The sequence below is a fragment of the Ovis aries genome, chromosome 2, assembly GCF_016772045.2.
Source record: "Ovis aries strain OAR_USU_Benz2616 breed Rambouillet chromosome 2, ARS-UI_Ramb_v3.0, whole genome shotgun sequence".
Lineage (NCBI taxonomy): Eukaryota > Metazoa > Chordata > Mammalia > Artiodactyla > Bovidae > Ovis > Ovis aries.
The window spans coordinates 25,856,076-25,875,200 of NC_056055.1; the positions used below are offsets into that span (position 1 = coordinate 25,856,076).

General features: G+C 46.3%; 1 protein-coding gene across 9 annotated transcripts in view; it reads left to right on the forward strand.

Moving 5' to 3' along the window:
* The window catches only part of SYK (spleen associated tyrosine kinase), a 106,973-nt gene that overhangs the window by 45,240 nt on the left and 42,608 nt on the right, over positions 1 to 19,125 (forward strand). For all 9 annotated transcript variants that reach the window (XM_042242978.1, XM_042242977.1, XM_042242980.1 and 6 more), the window contains 2 exons: positions 4,529 to 4,957; positions 7,266 to 7,426. In XM_042242978.1, the coding sequence (XP_042098912.1) occupies positions 4,556 to 4,957; positions 7,266 to 7,426 (563 nt within the window). In that variant the 5' untranslated portion in view covers positions 4,529 to 4,555. The remainder of the gene's footprint in view (positions 1 to 4,528; positions 4,958 to 7,265; positions 7,427 to 19,125) is intronic.

Consider the following 19,125-nt stretch of genomic DNA (forward strand, 5'->3'; position numbering starts at 1 on the left):
AGCCCGAGAATCTTCCTTAAGCTGTCCTTGCAACAAACCGTCTCTGCTGTCAAAACCGCCACCAAGAGTAAAGGCCCAGTGCGTCTTTGTCAGGCCCTGGCGCAGTGTCACCTCCAGCACAGGAAATCACACCATCAGAAAAGGGCTACTCGGCCAGGCACTGCTCACGCCGAGGGCAGCCAGGCTTTGCTCTCCCAGGGAAGCCAGAGAGGTGCCACCTGCTGGGGCTGAGCCTGCCATGCCTCAGGAGCCTCCCACTAGGGGCCTGGAGGATGGGCCCGGCAGGCTGCCTTTCTGCCTGTCTCCTGTCTTGTCACGTTCATCCACTTCAGTGTGGGATTCACAGCAGAGGGCCAGCACCGATGTAAATATTAGTGGCAAACTGATGAATTTTAAAAATGATAGTGGTTAAGGGTTTATATAAATTAAAAATGTTTATTAACACTTACAATATTGTTTTTGAAGACTCAACGGTTTTCATTGAGCCTAATGCTGGGTGGCAGCTCTGTAAAAAGTCCGAAGAAGTAGGAACAGCTGAGAGTGAGGGTGCATCTGAGGCAGGTGTGTAAGATGGTGTGTGACCCAAGCAGAGGGAGTGTGTGAGCCAGGAAACAGGAGGGGGCAGCCATGGCCTGTGGACTGAGCCTGCTAGGAATGAAGCTGACCAAGAGAGGGATAGGGTGAGCTGTAGGGAACTGTGTGGATATGGAGCAGATGAAGCAGGAATAAGAGGGGAGAGCTTCAAGGGGAAGGGGAGGGCAGCTGTGCAGCTGGGGGTGGCGCCTTAAAGAGCCAGTAGGAAGAGATACAGGAGGCTTCCCAGGTGGCACTAGTGGTAAAGAAGTGAAGTGAAGTGAAGTTGCTCAGTCATGTCCGACTCTTTGTGACCCCATGGACTGTAGCCTACCAGGCTCCTCCGTCCATGGTAAAGAACCTGCCTGCCAATGCTGGAAATATAAGAGATGTAGGTTCGATCCTTGGGTCAAGAAGATCCCCTGGAGGAGGGCATGGCAACCCACTCCAGTATTCTTGCCTGGAGAATCCCATGAACAGAGGAGCCTGGAGGGCTACCATCCAGAGGGTCACAAAGAATTGGACACGACGGAAGCAATTTTACATACATGTATAAGGGATACAGAGAAACAGAACACATGCCAAAGCCATTTTAAAAACAAGCCCAAGAAAAAACAAGTATTCTGAAAGAACTGTGGGTTCCTGGCTGGGGCAACACCTGGGCTTTGGAAGGTAGGCAAGTAGTACATGGGGATCTCAGCCTCAGATGCAGTCAGAGCCAGCTCCGACATCACCCAGATTGTTGGCACTGCAGCGAGGCTGGTCCCTGCTCTTAACGGAGTTCAGGGGATGTGCAGGCACATGGAAGTTGGAAAACTGATGGGCTGCTGGGGACAGGAGTTGGAAAGGCAGCTGGGCTCACAGCACGTGGCAGGTGAAAGCCCCATTGCAAGAACAGAGCAGAGCATGAGAAAGGAGCGCTAGGGCCATCCCTGTGGAGAGGGGGCTGAACTTGTAACACGCACGGCACACAGGGGTTATTATCCTGAGAAGGACAAAGAAGCAGAAGAGAAATATTGTTCTGAAAAGACATGTCTACTCACTGTCTTTCCAGAGAGGACTTTTGGTTAATAGCAGATGTCTTTGCCTTACGAGAAAATATGAACTGTACTTTTAAGAGAAAACAAAACCTTGCTGAGTGATGAATGTTTAGAAACTTCCACAAGGAAAAAGTAATGATAGATAGTCAATTAAGAGAAGCAAGCAAGAAAATTATTTGTACAACCAAATTATAATAAAACCTATGTCTTTTTTTCGGCACGGGGGGAGGTGCTCACTGAGAAATACTGGTTTGGCAATATTACCTCTACGAGGTAATATTGCCTCTACGAGGCAGGTATTATGTTCTGTGATCCTTTTAAGGTAATTCCGATTGAGAAGAAACTGTTTCATGTAATCATGTGTGCGTACAGGTGTTTGTGTATCTGCGTCTCTGAATGTGTCGTGTGTGTGTGTGTGTGTGTGTGTGTGTGTGTGTGACATGAAGGGGTGTTGCCTTGCTCTCTCAGTGTACAGATGCAGTCATCTAGATACTTTTCCATTGATGACAAGCCGCTTTTGGTTTACCCTTTTGTATGCTTTTTAGACTGGTAATTTAGATTCTTCTCATCTACAACCACAACTGATCAAACAATCTTCCTGTCAAATTGTCTTCACATTTCCCTTCTGAAGTGTGTCTCTGTTTAGTGCAAGAGGTAGCTTTTTTGTGACAGATGTCTTTATCAAATGTGGAACCTACACGGTGTGTTCACTATCAGCCATGTGTTTGGTACAAGGTGGGTGCCAGGAAGTGGTGTGGAGGAGAGCAGGGAGGGGTCTGCATGTTACTGAGGCCTGGGGTTTCGGGAGGATGACACTTTTCATGCCTCAGGGCAACTGCTTGCCTGTCCTACCTCCCAGCCAAAGGTTTGATGTGATACATAAACGTGGCCAGTGCTCAACTCTCTGGGGTCCAACTACAGTATGTGACACAGTAGTCCCTCAGTGTCTATGTAAAAGGAGTCCTTAACATCTTCACAGCAGGTAACTGACCAGCATGAGTGGTCTTGACAGCCATCTTAATCTCCAGAGAGCAATGGACTCCTCTGGGTTCTGTCCCTATGTCCCGGTAACCAGACATAGGGACAGAGTAAGAGCTCCTAAGTCTTATTTTGCAGGAGGACTTCTCTTTTTAGTTTGTCTCTTATAATTCTTTGTCCCCAACAACAACAACAACAAAAAAGAGAAACAGAAAGCTTGGTTTGGCCCATTGGTCCAATGCTCTGTTTTTTGGTTCAATATTGAGAGGGTGTGTTTGAAAATCTTTTTTTTTTTTTTAACTTAAATTTATTTATTTTAATTGGAGGCTAATTACTTTACAATATTGTATTGGTTTTGCCATACATCAACATGAATCCGCCACGGGTGTACACGTGTTCCCCATCCTGAACCCCCCTCCCACTTCCCTCCCCATACCATCCCTCTGGGTCATCCCAGTGCACCAGCCCTGAGCATCCTGTATCCTGCATTGAACCTGGACTGGCGATTCATTTCATATATAACATTATACATGTTTCAATGCCATTCTCCCAAATCATCCCACCCTCTCCCTATTCCACAGAGTCCAAAAGACTGTTCTATACATCTATGTCTCTTTTGCTGTCTCGCATACAGGGTTATCGTTACCATCTTTCTAAATTCCATATATATGTGTTAGTATACTGTATTGGTGTTTTTCTTTCTGGCTTATTTCACTGTGTATAATAGGCTCCAGTTTCATCCACCTCATTAGAACTGATTCAAATGTATTCTTTTTAATAGCTGAGTAATACTCCACTGTGTATATGTACCACAGCTTTCTTATTCATTCATCTGCTGATGGACATCTAGGTTGCTTCCACGTCCTGGCTATTATAAACAGTGCTGCGATGAACATTGGGGGTACACGTGTCTCTTTCAATTCTGGTTTCCTTGGTGTGTATGCCCAGCAGTGGGATTGCTGGGTCATAAGGCAGTCCTATTTCCAGTTTTTTTAAGGAATCTCCACACTGTTCTCCATAGTGGCTGTACTAGTTTGCATTCCCACCAACAGTGTAAGAGGGTTCCCTTTTCTCCACATCCTCTCCAGCATTTATCACTTGTAGACTTTCAGATCGCAGCCATTCTGACTGGTGTGAAATGGTACCTCATTGTGGTCTTGATTTGCATTTCTCTGATAATGAGTGATGTTGAGCATCTTTTCATGCGTTTGTTAGCCATACATATGTCTTCTTTGGAGAAATGTCTATTTAGTTCTTTGGCCCATTTTTTGATTGGGTCATTTATTTTTCTGGAATTGAGCTGTAGGAGTTGCTTGTATATTTTTGAGATTAGTTGTTTGTTAGTTGCTTCATTTGCTATTATTTCCTCCCATTATGAAGGCTGTCTTTTCACCTTGCTTATAGTTTCCTTTGCTGTGCAGAAGCTTTTAAGTTTAATTAGGTCCCATTTGTTTATTTTTGCTTTTATTTCCAATATTCTGGGAGGTGGGTCATAGAGGATCCTGCTGTGATTTATGTCGGAGAGTGTTTTGCCTATGTTCTCCTCTAGGAGTTTTATAGTTTCTGGTCTTACGTTTAGATCTTTAATCCATTTTGAGTTTATTTTTGTGTGTGGTGTTAGAAAGTGATCTAGTTTCATTCTTTTACAAGTGGTTGACCAGTTTTCCCAGCACCACTTGTTAAAGAGATTGCCTTTACTCCATTGTATATTCTTGCCTCCTTTGTCAAAGATAAGGTGTCCATAGGTGCATGGATTGAAATCTAATGGTTATGTGGGCAGAAAGGAAAAGGGCAGATTAGCTCAGGCTCTAGACCTGAGTCCCAGAAGGAAGAGCATCCTGCTGACTGGAGGACTTTCCTCCAGAGCTGGAGGGTGGGTCCTCTAACAATGCCTTGCCATTCGGGTCTTGACCACTGCCTGGTCTTTGTTTTGCCAGGTGGACACCTGAAGGAAAGGCACAGGCATGGGTGACGGTGCCAACCACCTGCCCTTCTTCTTCGGCAACATCACTCGGGAGGAGGCGGAAGACTACCTGGTCCAGGGGGGCATGAGCGATGGGCTCTACCTGCTGCGCCAGAGCCGCAACTACCTGGGTGGCTTCGCCCTGTCAGTGGCACATGACAGAAAGGCACATCACTACACCATCGAGAGGGAGCTGAATGGCACCTATGCCATCACGGGTGGCCGGGCCCATGGCAGTCCAGCCGAGCTCTGCCACTACCACACCCAGGAGCTGGATGGCCTCATCTGCCTCCTCCAGAAGCCCTTCAACCGGCCACCGGGGGTGCAGCCCAAGACTGGCCCCTTTGAGGACTTGAAGGAGAACCTCATCCGAGAATATGTGAAACAGACATGGAACCTACAGGTGGGTGGTGGGCGGTCCTCTGGCAGGTGTGATGAAGGGTCTTATTGCTCACAGGGGCCCTGGAATTCCACACAGGCACCCAGTTGCATGAGAGCTATGCAGTGGTGCTTCAGATAAGCAACCTTCTCCTTAGTCATCAACATGGGCCCCCAAATGCCTCACTCCAAGAAGGCAGCCTTTCCTCTTTTGTGGTCATGCTTGAGAGGGTGGGCCCCTTTGTGCCAGCAATGTGGGTTTCTCCACCACAGGAAACCACTGTCACCCAATTCATGCAGGGCCCTTTCAAAGCAGGATCACTGGGCAGATACTTGTATTTATTTACTTAAGAGGATCATACTGAACACACTGATTGGCACTTGATTTTACCCCTTCCTAATGTCTCTTCCAGAATTTTCCATGTCAACAAGCACACAGCTGCATCAGCCCCTTACTGGCCCTCTGATAGTCCCTCCTGTGGACCATAATTCATTTTACTAGCACATATTGGTAGACACCTTCATTGTTTATAAACAATGCCCCCTACCATTCTCATAACCTTTTATCAATATCAGCAGGGTAACCCCAAACTGGTTGGATTGAACACAGTGAAGGATTTGGATGTGATGACAGGTTGTCATCCAGAAAGGTCCCAAAGGTTGTGACAACTTACATTCCCGCCACACTCTCCATAGCACTTGGTATCAGGAGGCACCAGGCTGGTTGACAGTCTTCTGGTTGGACTCACATGTTGAACCATTTCCTTGCACTTTGTGGATGTATGCTTTTTATATGTATGTGTGGATAACAGTAGAGGCTTTTGGAGGATTCCATCCACTCACTCCGTTACTCCTATAATATGCTCTGCACTGACTGCATTCAGTCTTGCAGACCAATATTATGGATTCTGTATTCTTCATTAGTATTTATTGGATATGATTTATACCAGGGGTCCTCCAGGATCTAATGCCTGATGATCTGAGGTGGAGCTATTGTAGCAATAATAGAAATAAAGCTCACCATAAATGTAATGTGCTTGAATCATCCAGAAACCATCCTCCACGAGGTCAGTGGAAAAATTATGCTCCACGAAACTGGTCCCTGGTGCCAAGACTTAGACCATCCTTTTACTCTTTTAATAGATTTACTGAGGTATAATTTACACACTATGAAAATTCATCCCTTTTGAGTGTACAGTTCTATCATTTTTTTTTTTAAACAAACAGGTGACATCACGTAGCCCCACCCCCAGCCCCAATCAAGATACACAATAAGTCCATCACCCATCAAGCACCCTCAGGTCACCCCCGCCCACTCCAGCCCCTGGCAACCCCTTACCTGATTTCTGTCCCCATAGTTTTGCCTTGTCTAGAATGTCATGTAAATGGACTCACGCAGCATGTAGCCTTCTCAGACTGGTTCCTTACACCCAGTATAACACATTTGTGAACCAGTTACGTGTCAGTGGTCCCTTCTTTATTGTGGCTGAGTAGTATTCCACACTCTGTTGCTTTTGCCCTTTGCTAACTCTGCACCGGTTGCCTCCTTGGTATGTAACTGTTACTGCTTTTGTTTTTCGTCCCATCTATGAAGCATGACAAAATGTTCAGGTTCACCTTCCCTTCTACCTCCCCTCCTCTCTTCCTGCTCCTCAGGGGTTGGTTATGTTTTTATTTTCACTTCTTCTGGTTCTTTTTATAACTTTGAATCAGTGACTTGTGTTCTTCATTTACCACTGTAATAGGTATCTATTTCTCTCCCACTAAGTGTGATTAGGAAGGTAATTCACTCAGCTGTCAGCCTCCTTCTCATTCTCGTTTTCCATGTTGTCATTTCTGCATTGTCAAGATTTATCTCTTTTTTCTGTGACCACATCTGCAGTTACAGGCAGCAGCATATGTAAACACTTAGAGTGAAGCCTTTTAGGGGAAGACAGAAACAAAGCATGTCTCTTTGCTTGCACACATCTTAAGTCTTCCAGATTGTCATTAAACGATCAGGGTCTAATATAAAACAATCAGTTCTAGGAGGTGATTGATTGGGAGAGGTCAGGAGGCCCATTCTCTAGTCCTCATGGATTATTCCTGATGGTTTCTAAAGCCTGATGTGTCTTTGCAAAGGCCAGCCTCTGTATTCTAAAATCTATTTTGTTAGTCACGCACTTGAAGATACTTTCACATACGAGGTCTATTAACTTTCCTTATTGAATGAACAAACAAACAGATGTGATTTCATTTTACCGTTATCAGGACTTAGGACAGATTGGACCTGCTTCATGGGTCTTTCTTGTGACTTTCACTTATTATGGCTCCATCTCCTCTCCTCGTGACAGGGTCAAGCTCTTGAGCAGGCCATCATCAGCCAGAAACCTCAGCTGGAGAAACTGATCGCCACCACAGCCCATGAAAAAATGCCCTGGTTCCATGGAAAAATCTCTCGGGATGAATCTGAGCAGATTGTCCTGATAGGATCAAAGACAAATGGAAAGTTTTTGTAAGTATTATGTCTTTTCCCCTCCACCACTAGCACCAGTCCTGCTTGGACAGTTAGGGGTCACTCAGCCCTCCCACCCCTGAACTCCTGGTGACCTCGGAGAAGGATCATGTGCTATCAACTGAGACACGCATGTTGGTTGGCCTCATAGACATCTCAAATTGAAGCCATCTCGTGTAATTCAGCATTTGTTTTGCTCAGTCTGGCCTCAAAGTGAACCCTCTTCTTGGGCACTGAGGGACATCATTTAAGAAAGTCTTTTCAGCCACATATTCTGCTTTCAATGACAAACATGGGATGTGTAATAGTATGCATCCACCCATGTTAAAAAACAGTGCAATATGTTTGCTCACATTTGCCCCAAGATCCTAGACTTTGCTTCTCTTTTTACTTGGAGAGACATGCCAATGGGGCAGATAGAAAAGAAAATTTTCTGATAGTCACTCATATGAAAGGTGAGCGCAGGAACTTGATCACAAGCAGGTATGTGAACTCTGGCCTCATAATCTCAGAAATGAGGTGTGCATCCCAAGCCCTGCTCACTATTATTCTCAATGGTCAGCGCACCTCAATCTTAGAGCTGCTGGAGATGCAGGCCACCTTGGAGCAGGGTTGGTGGTCCAGAGAAGGCAAGGAGCTGTTTCAGACAGGTGTTGATCTCATTCCCCTGAGATGCTGTGACCAGGGGGACGGAGGAAAGCTCACCTGTGCTTGTCACTACTCAGTGATCAACCCTGGCCGTGCCGACTGGGTGCCCCATCCTGGCCTTGGACAGTTACATAGCCATGTTAGCCCTATAACCAAGAATGTGGAGACACACCCAGTTGGTGTTTTAAATTTTTCCTAGAAATAAAAGTGTTTTCTCTGAGTATCCATCTATTTAAAGAATCTTCCTCAGACTTTACCGTAAAAGTAAATTTAGTTGCTCGGTTGTGTCCAACTCTTTGCAACCCTATGGACTACAGTCCACCAGGCTCCTCCATCCATGAAATTCTCCAGGCAAGAATACTGGAGTGGGTAGCCATTCCCTTCTCCAGGGGATCTTCCCCATCCAGGAATCAAACCCCAATCTCCTGCACTGCAGGCAGATTCTTTACCATCTGAGCCACCAGGGAAGCCCGACTTTACCATAATCCCTTTTATTTAAGAGGTGAGGTGATCTTAAACATAATAGTTTATTTAAAAAGTGATCCTAAAAACAAGCATAGAGCAGCCTGAGTGGGCACATAAGGTGACTGGGATGATGCTTAGTGGATGTAATAACAACCACTGGCAGAGATCCTGGAGCAGGAAGACATTTTCCACTCAGTGTGGCACCTCTTGGCTCATTTCCCATGAGGTTTGGACTTTTACCACCTTCTTAAGACTAATTTCCAACACACATGTCACGGGACTGGGCCTATGGCCGCCTGTGGGTTAAGTCAGCCCTAAGTTGTATTATCCAGACAGCAAGGCCTCCTGCCTTCTTGCCAGTTCAGAAACCTGCTCTCAGGCTCGCAGAACAGCTGCACTCAAGGAGGCTGCCTTCTTCCGACCTAGACAAGGGGGTGCTGCAGGGGGCACCCACTGTGGAACAGCCCCACAGCTATGGAGTTCTTCTTACTGAGGCTTCTTGAGTCTCATTCAGGTTTCCCTAAAGAATGTGTCTCCTCCGCACTTTCCCATCATTTAAATGAACTTGTCCATCTGTGGACCAGCATTTACCAGTGTCCGCAGCTGTGTGTGTTCTTGGGCTTCCCTCCTGGTTCAGATGGTAAAGAATCTGCCTGAAATGCAGGAGACCCAGGTTCGATCACTAGATCAGGATGATCCACTGGAGGAGGGAATGGCTACCCACTCCAGTATTCTTGCCTGGAGAATCCATGGACAGAGGAGCCTGGTGGGCTGTAGTCCATGGGGTCACAAAGAGTCAGAGTGACTAACACTTTCCGAGTTGTGTGAGGTGCTAGATGCTGACTCCAACTTGGACTTTAGAGATGGAGATCTCTGCCTTGTGAAGTCCACATCTCACTGGCAGAAGTAGACACTGAACAATTGAACAAGAGCTGCCCAGTGCATTGGAGCATTTAAGGAAGGGACTAGAACTTGCTGTGATTGGCGGTCTGGGATTCTGTTTTATGCTGGGTGATCAGGAGGGGCCTTGCTATGAAGAAGGCATTTGAGCAGAGACCTGAGGGCAGCCAGGAGCCATCCTGATTGAGGGAAAAGCCTGTGTGGTTTCCCAGAGGCAGGAGTGTGCTCAGAGGGTCAGGCCACCATGAGGCCACTGTGGATGGTACAGAATGGGGTGGGGTACGGATGGAGGATAGGAGGCAGGCCACTGCGGGCTCTCCAATATTAAGAAGACTTTTCTTTGGGAAAAGCAGTGCATCTACTTTTGGGAAGATGTTAGGGCAGATACAATTGAAGTTCATGGGGACCCATCTGGCTGGGTGTAGACAGAGCCAGTGCAGAGGAGCAAAAGTGAGCAGGCTCACCAGCCACACTTGTGTGTGTTTATATACATTTAAACCAAAGTGTGATGTCCATTTTCCTACAGAGATTTCAAGGCCTTCACCTTCTCATGTCTGAGCGGAAGAACTGCCTTTAGTGGATATTGGAAGGAGGAGTGGCATGGGTGCTGGTGGCTGCACCAGCGTGGCTGGGCTCTGTCTCTCCTGTGCAGACGGGCCCTTATTGTTGGGAGCAGCAGTTCATTTGTTTCCTCTCTTGTCCCCAGTGACCCCAGGGAAGAGGCCAATTTTAGCACCAACCCTCTCTTATCCTGACGTTCACGTTCCTTGTCAAATCTCATCTTGCTGCTTGATTTTATCACTGAGGGCTGATGATCCAGCTCATCATTACTTGCAGCTCTTATGCAGGTCCATTCCCAGCCCTCTGGACATGGTTTGGCTCCAGTTGGCTGCCCATGACCACCATGTGCTTCTTATACCCCCACCAACCTCTTCACACCAGCTCAGAGGTGTTTGTTTCCTGTGCCACCCTGTCTAAGACTTGCCAAGACTGGCAGATCTTACCTGAAACATGCCCGCAGCACCTGGAAGATGCTGAGAATGTAGGAGGCTTTCAGATTCAGAAACAGAACCTATCCTCTGTGCTTCGTAATCATGGGCTTCGTGTGGCTCAGACAGTAAAGAATCTGCCTGCAATGCAGGGACGTGGGTTCAATCCCTGGGTCAGGAAGACCCCCTGGAGAAAGGAATGGCTATCCACTCCAGTATTCTTACCTGGAGAATCCAAGGGACAGAGGAGCCTGGTGGGCTATAGTCCATAGGGTCAAAAAGAGTCAGACATGACTGAGCAACTCATACATACACAGATAACACATGAATAGGTCACACATAATGTTAAGTACTTCATAGTAGGTTAATAAATACAGGTGGATTTCGAGTCATTAATGAACATAGGATGAAAAGCCAAGGGACCCCCATGGCTAATGTTGACGGTTTACGGTTCCCATTTAGGAATATCTTGGAGAATCGAGTGTGAAAATATTAGATTCATTCTGGAATCTCTGGTCTGCATTGTGGTTCAATGGAGCAGATCCCCAGCCTCCATCTTAGAAAAACAGTCCTTGCCACCCACAGAAACCATATCTCAAAATGTCTGAGACCTAAATGAGGTTATAAATCCTCTCTAATGCAGTTTAAAATGCAGAAGGTATGGGCCAAAGACTCTTAACTGTTGAGATGGATTGTGTCTGGGGAATCTGGCCAGCTCAGATTGTAGTTTTTCCTCCTCTTGAATTGTGGTATGAAGTACATTTGTGGTGGCAGAACTTCTGAGCCAAGAGCGACCTCACTGCTAATGGTCTAAATCCTTTGATTTTCAATCAAGGACTTAGGTGGAGAAGGCAGTGGCAACCCACTCCAGTACTCTTGCCTGAAAAATCCCATGAACAGAGGAGCCTAGTAGGCTGCAGTCCATGGGGTCGCTAAGGATCAGACACAACTGAGCGACTTCACTTTCAGTTTTCACTTTCATGCACTGGAGAAGGAAATGGCAACCCACTCCAATGTTCTTGCCTGGAGAATCCCAGGGATGGGGCTGCCGTCTATGGGGTCTCACAGAGTCAGACACAACTGAAGCGACTTAGCAGCAGCAGCAGCAGCAGCAGCAGCAGCAAGGACTTAGGCACAAGGGACTTGCCCAGGACTGTCAGGCAAGAAGGAGATGAGGGCTGGAATTTAGGGTCTCTGATGTGTTTGGACGGAGAGATTGCTATCGTTCAGTTGCTCAGTCATGTCTTCTGACTCTCTGCAACCCCATGGACTGTAGCACTCCAGGCTTCCCTGTCCTCACTATCTCCCAGAGTTTGCTCAAACTCATGTCCATTGAGTCAATGATGCCATCCAACCATCTCATCCTCTGTCACCCCCTTCTCCTCCTGCCTTCAGTCTTTCCCAGAATCAGGATCTTTTCCAGTGAGTTGGCTCTTTGCATCAGGTGGCTAAAGTATTGGAGCTTTAGCAACAGTCCTTCCAATGAATATTCAGGGTTGATTTCCTTTAGGATGGACTGGTTTGATCTCCTTGCTGTCCAAGGGACTCTTAAGAGTCTTCTCTTTTGAACCACAGTTCAAAAGCATCAGTTCTTTGGCACTCAGCCTTCTTTATGGTCCAACTCTTATATCCATACATGACTACTGGAAAAACCATAGCCTGAGAGGAAGCAGCAGAAAAATCCATATCCAGAGCCTCCCCCCGGCCCCAAGCCCCACTGCTCTCCCCATGTAAGGCATGGTACCAGGACATGTCACTCAGAATGCCCACTCTCTGCCTTGTCTCCTGTCCACGCAGCACTGCTCAACTGTTCAGGAGTGGCTTTATCAAGAGTGGCCAAGAGAGACATTCTACTGTCCTTGGGTAATAAAGGATGTAAGCGTAAAGGCTCTTTACAGAGGGGATGGACAGTGTGGTCTATAGAACCCCCCACCCTCAGAGTCATCTGCGCCATTTCTAGAGGTGGCTTTTCATCACCTGCTATAATGGGCTGAATGCTGTGTCCCCACAGATTCATATGTCGAAGCCCAAGCCCCCAGTGTAAGAGATTTGGAGGTAGGGCCTTTGGGAGATGATTAGGTTTAGACAAAGCCACGAAGATGGGTCCCCATGATGGGATTGCATATGAAAAGGAGGAGACAAGACTTTCTCTGCCTGCTTACACTGAGGCAAGGTCATGTGCGTGAGTGTACAGCCAGATGATGATGGTCTGCAAGCCAGGAAACAGGCTGCCACGAGACATGGGCTCTATCAGCATCTTTTTAAGAAACGTTGTGTTTTGTGTTGAAGTATAGTTGATTAGCAATGTTGTGATAGTTTCAGGTGGACAGCAAAGGGACTCAGCTGTACATACACAGGTATCCATTCTCCCCACCCCTCCTCAGGCTGCTCAATAACATTGAACACAGTTCTTGTGTTATGTAGTTAGGAACATCATCGTGATCTGAGAATTCTAGCCTCCAGCACTATGGGGAAGAAGTGCCTGTTGTTTAAGCTCTCCAGGTTGGGGTGTTCTAAGATACCTATCCATGTCTTGGGTCTAGATGGCCAGGTGGGAACACCAGACAGGGACCCCCAGCCCAGGTCCTATGAATGGAGGCCAGAGCTCTGCCTCTTTCGTGACCCCAGGGACAGAGGCAGAGTGGACAGGCTATGCTGAGAATGTATCCCCTCAGCTCTCTGAGGCCTCATTTGACAGCATGGTTTGCGATTGTGAGAATTTAGCCCAGCTCAGGTGTGACTACAAAATGAGTTTGTTAGGAAAGGGAAACAAAGCTTACTTTATGAAAAATTTGTATCCTCTCCCCAAAAGGAAAGATCCAGAATTGGTGGGGTTCAAAGCCTGTATAATTTGGAGATCTTCTTTTAAAAGAACACAAAATTAGGTACAAAATACAGTATTTTAGAGTCAGAGAAAAATCACAAGGAATTGCAAGCTTCTAAAAAACTGATAAATACTTCAGACATACAAAATTTTGGAAAGTAATATCATTTTTTTAGTTAAGTGCCTGACACGTGTCTATAGCACTTGTTTTCTGCATCTTTTGACTACACAGTGTTTGGTTGCCTCTTCATTTGACAATAATTTGGTAATATTTCCTGAATATTGAAAAAAGAAAACTTGGTCCTTCCTCTTGGGTCACAACTCATTCTGAGTAATGCATATCCATTTTTAGGATTACTGTCAACTCTAGGAAAGGAAGTTGGAGTGGAGGAGAGAGTGGTCTTCTCTGGCTATGATGAAATAACTTTTACAAATTATATAAAACTCTAAGGCCATGTGATCACACTGCTGGACCCTGCTTGGGCCAGATGAGCCTATGGGGATGGGCTGTGGTCAACAGACCTCTGACCATCTCATGTATAAATATCTCACCATGTGGCTCATGCAGGGCAGCTCAGAGCTCTCATGCACACAGGCTGCCCCCAAGAGCACATCATGTCTGTTGAAATGTAATGTGCTGGCCCCTTCATGTCACCATGGAAGCTATCTCAGAACAAAAATGCTCTACACGTGCCATGTTCTGCAAATATAAAACAACGGAATTGTCACTTTCTTTGTATTTAGTCTCCAGGTAAACATATTATTGTTTTTGGCCAAAGATGCTTTCAAGTCTTAAAGAATCAGCAGTGAGTTCAAGGTGGCCTTTAAAACACACAGATGGTGGCTTTCCAAATGACTGAATTAACCTTCCACAGAGAAGGTAGTAGTTTAGATCTATCAAAGGAATCATCACACCAGTAAGTCGCCAATGCCATTTTCACTATGGTTCTTTTTTTTTTTTTCTGTCATCTATTATTGTCTGACTTTAAACAGAAGTATGCTATTTAAAAAAAATATCCTTTCATTCCACAAAATAATGAATTCCACCAGATATGTATCAGGCATTGTGACAGCACCGTGACAAACGAGATAGACTTTGATCCCTGCCGATACCATGCTTAAAGCCTAAGTGCATGTTGGTGCTTCAGTCATGTCCAATTCTTTGCAGCCCCATGGACTGTAGTCCCCCTGCCTCCTCTGTTCATGGGATTCTCCAGGCAAGAATACTGGAGCGGATTGCCATTTTCTCCTCCAGGGGATCTTCCTGACCCAGGAATTGAACCTGAGTCTCAAGCATCTTCTGCATCGCAGGTGGATTCTTTACTGCTGAGCCGTCAGGCAGGCCCTTACCGCCTAGGGGAAGATGTCAAATTTAGAAAGACATGCTGCAAAGCGTGTCATGTGTCCCACCCATCATCACGGTCTATCTAATGCTACCAGGGACACTGACTCTCAAGCGTTATCTTTATTGTATTTCTTTTCACGTGTCTATTGTCTATCAGTCCACTTATTATGAATGCCTAAAGCAGGGACTGGCCACCATCTTCTCAGCTGGAGCCCCAGTGCTCAGGACAGAGGCTCAGTGGTAAGACTCTTTCTGGGGAAAAGGACGTTTAAGCTGTGCTCTGAGCAATGAGAAGAAAATTGGTGGAGAAAGAAAAGAAAAGAAACTGGGGACTTCCTTGGTGGCCCAGTGGTTAAGAATCTGCCCTCCAGTGCAGGGGCTATTGGTTCAATCCCTGGTTGAGATACTAAAATCCCATATGCTGCAGGACAACTGCCTGTACACCACCAGTAGAGAGAAGTCTGCTCACCTCAACTAAGACCCAACAGAGCCAAATGTTAGTTTAAACAGCATATAGTGTTTTGAAAAATAAAAGAAAGTGGTCCTGGGCAGAAGAAAGTGTCAGTGCAGAGTCTTAGGGGTCAACATTGTGACCTGAGTGTGACTTGGCCAGGAGCAAAGCAAGAGTGACAGGGAGGTCATCAGGCCAGACCGGAAGTCCCTCCAGATCCCAAGGGGTGGGCCAGGGAATGGACTGTCCACTCAAGGACCCTTTGAGAGTAAAAAGGGGCCAATGACAAGATGGAAAGGGGTACAGGAGAGGATAACAGGACTGTCTCAGGCCAGAGGGTCATCCTTTTTTGCACTAACTGTAGCATTTGCCAAATGATCCTTAAACTGGCTGATTAGATTTAGCTGAGGCTTCTCAGGGGGCACTAGTGGTAAAGAACCCACCTGCGAGTACAGGAGACATGAGAGATGCAAGTTTGATCCCAAGGTTGATAAGATTCCCTAGAAGAGGGTATGGCAACCCACACCAGTATTCTTGCCTGGAGAATCCCATGGACAAAGGAGCCTGGCGGCTACAGTCCACAGGGTCGAAAAGTGTCAGACATGACTGAAGCGACTTAGCATGCACGCACACACAGATGGGGAAAAGGCAGTCCTGACCATCAGGAGGCCTGCCCTCCTCCATCAGGAGGGAGGAAAAGTCACAGTGGGACGAGTGCTGGGCAACTGTACCCAGAGCCGCTGGGTGAGAACGGTGGAGGGAAAGGAGTAGGTTGCTTGTGCTGACTGCAGGTCTTATTTTTGGAAATGCCTGGTGAATGCCAGGCCAGCATTGCCACGGGGCTGGGAGGTGGAGGGGATTGAAATAGAGATCCTAGGAGAGTGGTGGGTTTGAGGCGCTGCCAGGCCGAGTCTCCAGGGCCAAACCAGTGGGGCTGTCGGGTGTGGGAGATTTGTGAGGTCCTGAGGGAAACCCTCACTTCTGGGCTTGCCCCTCCCCGAGTGTAAAGAGAGGGGGATGAGGCTTCTGTGGGGAGAGAGATGGCAGAGTCAGGTCTTGGACCAGGCACCGTAGTTTGCAGAAGTCAAGAGCGAGTGTGGCCTATGTGGTAGCTGGGTTGGGCGGGCAGGGGCAGGGAGGTGAAGACTGAGGCCAAGAGGAAGCCCAGGGGAGCTGGAGTCCAAGGGTCTGAGAGGCACCTGTGCTGGGGAGCGTGTGAGGAGGGCGAGAGTTGTGGCCTGTGGGCTTCCCCAGTCCTGAGGTCATAGAGCGTTACAGCTCCTGCACTTGGGGTGGGCCCCAGCACCCTGCGCCGGCCTGTGGTTGTTGCATGTAATGGGTGGGACTCCTCCGCCTGCTCCTTTCCCATGTCAGCTTTTTAATATGTCAAAAACCATCTCAGGTACCCCAGAGCCCTGTATGCCAAGGAAGAAGAGAGTGCAGAGGCCTCTGAGCAGGTACCAAGTAGCGGTGCCATTTGCCTTTCTCAGGCCCTCCACAATTATCTTCCCACCCAGCCCAGTGGAACAACTGAGTCCTCTTATGTTTTCTGCATCTGAAATCCAGGTGCCCCAGACCTTCCTTCTTCATGACTTTCGAGGAGAAATAAGCCCTTTGGTCTTTGCGTCATCCCTTCCTCATTAGCCATTTTCCAGGAGTGTTGCCCTCTCATCATTTCCTCCCTCCCTCCCTTCCATTGCCCCCTGTATTGATTTTCATTATAGCCCCATGCCCTTCACACCCTCACCTCCTTTGCACACATGGGTGCACAAATTATGCACACAGACATACATTCACTTATTCATGCTCTTATGTGTCTGGGCCCTGTGGGAAACCCTCCAGGAGAACTTACAGGTAAAGAAATGAGCAGCATGTATAGATGGTCTGATGAGGGTGTACCCCATTTGGTACACAGCTGGATACTGGAAGATTTGGTGACAATGCCTTTCTAAGGGAAAACGTTGTGATCACCCAGAATCAGAGGTCTGCAAAACCTTGTGGTCCTTGTCCAGGATGGACCTGGCTTGGGACACCAGACAACATATTACCTGTCACCCCTGAATCTTAGAACAATGCCCTCTCCCCTCCCCTGCCCCCATCCCACCAGATGGACTGGGAGGCAGGTGGATGCCTCTCTTTGGAAAGAGCTATGAGGCATCTTTTTCACTGTAAGTACAATTCAGTATAAGGTAGCCAGGAAAAAAAAAAATGCATTCAGAATGTGACATGTTTTTCAGAGACAGTGAGATAGAGTGTAAGAATATACACTTGTATTCTCTATGAGCAAGGAACAAATGTAAGTTAGGATGAAGAAGGAGGTTCCACAGGATGGATACAAAGTCCAGAGCAGATGATGTAAGCAGTGGTTCTCAGCCTTCTGTTTGTGTGCAGATCACCTGGAGGCTGGCTAAAGCACAGATTGCTGGGTCAAACCACAACCCCCCACCTAGTTTTTAACTCACCAAGTTTGGGTTATGACTCAGAAATTTGGATTTCTGCTAAGTTCCCAAGTGATGCTGGTCTGGGGACCACATTTGAGCCTGTTCCAGATGCCCAGTGCCTACCTTAGCAAAACTAAGAATAGTGATAATTTGAGATGTTCCAAGTTCATTGGAGGATCTTTAAGTATATGTGCAGTAATTTTTCTGTTTTATTTGATTGATTGAGACATAGTTAACCTTGAAACTGCTTCTGTTTGTAGAAACTTAAGTTCAGACAAGCACAACCATTTAATAGCTCTGTGATTTAGACAGCCTAATTAATCTCTCTGACCTCAGTTTACTGAATGATAAAAAGGGAAAACTAGTGTGCTATCTGGCTTGTTAATCGAGATAAACAAGGTCATGTGTTTAAAGTTCACCTTGTGGTTGTCCTGTAGTTGTGCTTCCTGCAACTATGAATCTTTTTCTTTCATCAGTTCTGGAAAATACTCATCTATTTTTTTTTCAAATATTACTATCCTTCTTTCTTACCATTTCTTCCTTCATAGCTTGTTATTAAACATATTTTAGGCCTTACTGCATCCTCTATTCTTTCTTCTTTTCTGTTGCCTTTTCTCTATGTGCTGCACTATTAAATGTCCTTGGATTGTCTTTTTGTTCATCAATTTTCACTTCATCTGTATCTAATCTACTTTAAACTCATCCACTGCTTTTTTCCATCAGTTATATTTTTTAAAATTTTCTAGCAGTCCTGTTTGTTCCGGTTGTTTCTCAAATAGTCCTGTACATTTTTAAGAGCATCTTATTGCTTGCTAGTTTTTGTGAGTCCCTCATTTGTTTTTTGAGCATTTCATGTATAATTAGCTTATATTCTCAGTCTAATGATTTCAATACAGAGAGTCCTTAGTGTATAAATCTATGTCTCTCCTGCTCTCTTTCTCTTCCTGCCCTCGTTCTCACAACTCCTGTTTCCTTTGGTTTGGGGTGATCTTTTGAGCTTGTATTTGATTGATATTCATCTGTGGGACTCCTGAGTGTTCTGTGCCAGGGACACTGTCCTCTGTGGTTGAAGAGGTTTTCTTCTTCATGGTCCTTGCTTCGTTGTGGGAATCCTAGGTTCAGATGCTCACCTTTCTGCTGACCCCAAGAATGGGATGTTCTCCTTGTGTCCACGCCAGTACTGATATTGGTATTTGTCATTAGGTGAAACACCCTTTTTTTTTTTCATATTTGTCACTCACTTTTCCCTGCTCAAGTTATAGCTCACTTTTTTCTTATATACCTACATTTCAAAAGCAATCTGTGGGTTTAGGAAAAAAAAAAAAAACCTTACTTTTGTTCACTGATGAATGAGACTGCATGACCCTCATATGCCCGCAGTAAAAGCTGAGTTCTTTGAGTGCTCTCATGTGCTGCCATCAGGGATCAAAGTGTGCCATTTCATTCGACACATGTGGCTCTGCAGCTATAGGTCAGCAAAAAGAGTCACGGCCTGTCTGAAGTGAAAAGTTTAAAGGGGGTGGTGGACTGATGGGAGTATCTCTTCGTTGGTCTGATCAAGGTCCCCATGAAGCTGGAGGAGAAGCAGTGCGGCCTGGTTCCATCTCATGAATTAGAGCAGAGGGAGAGAGGGGCG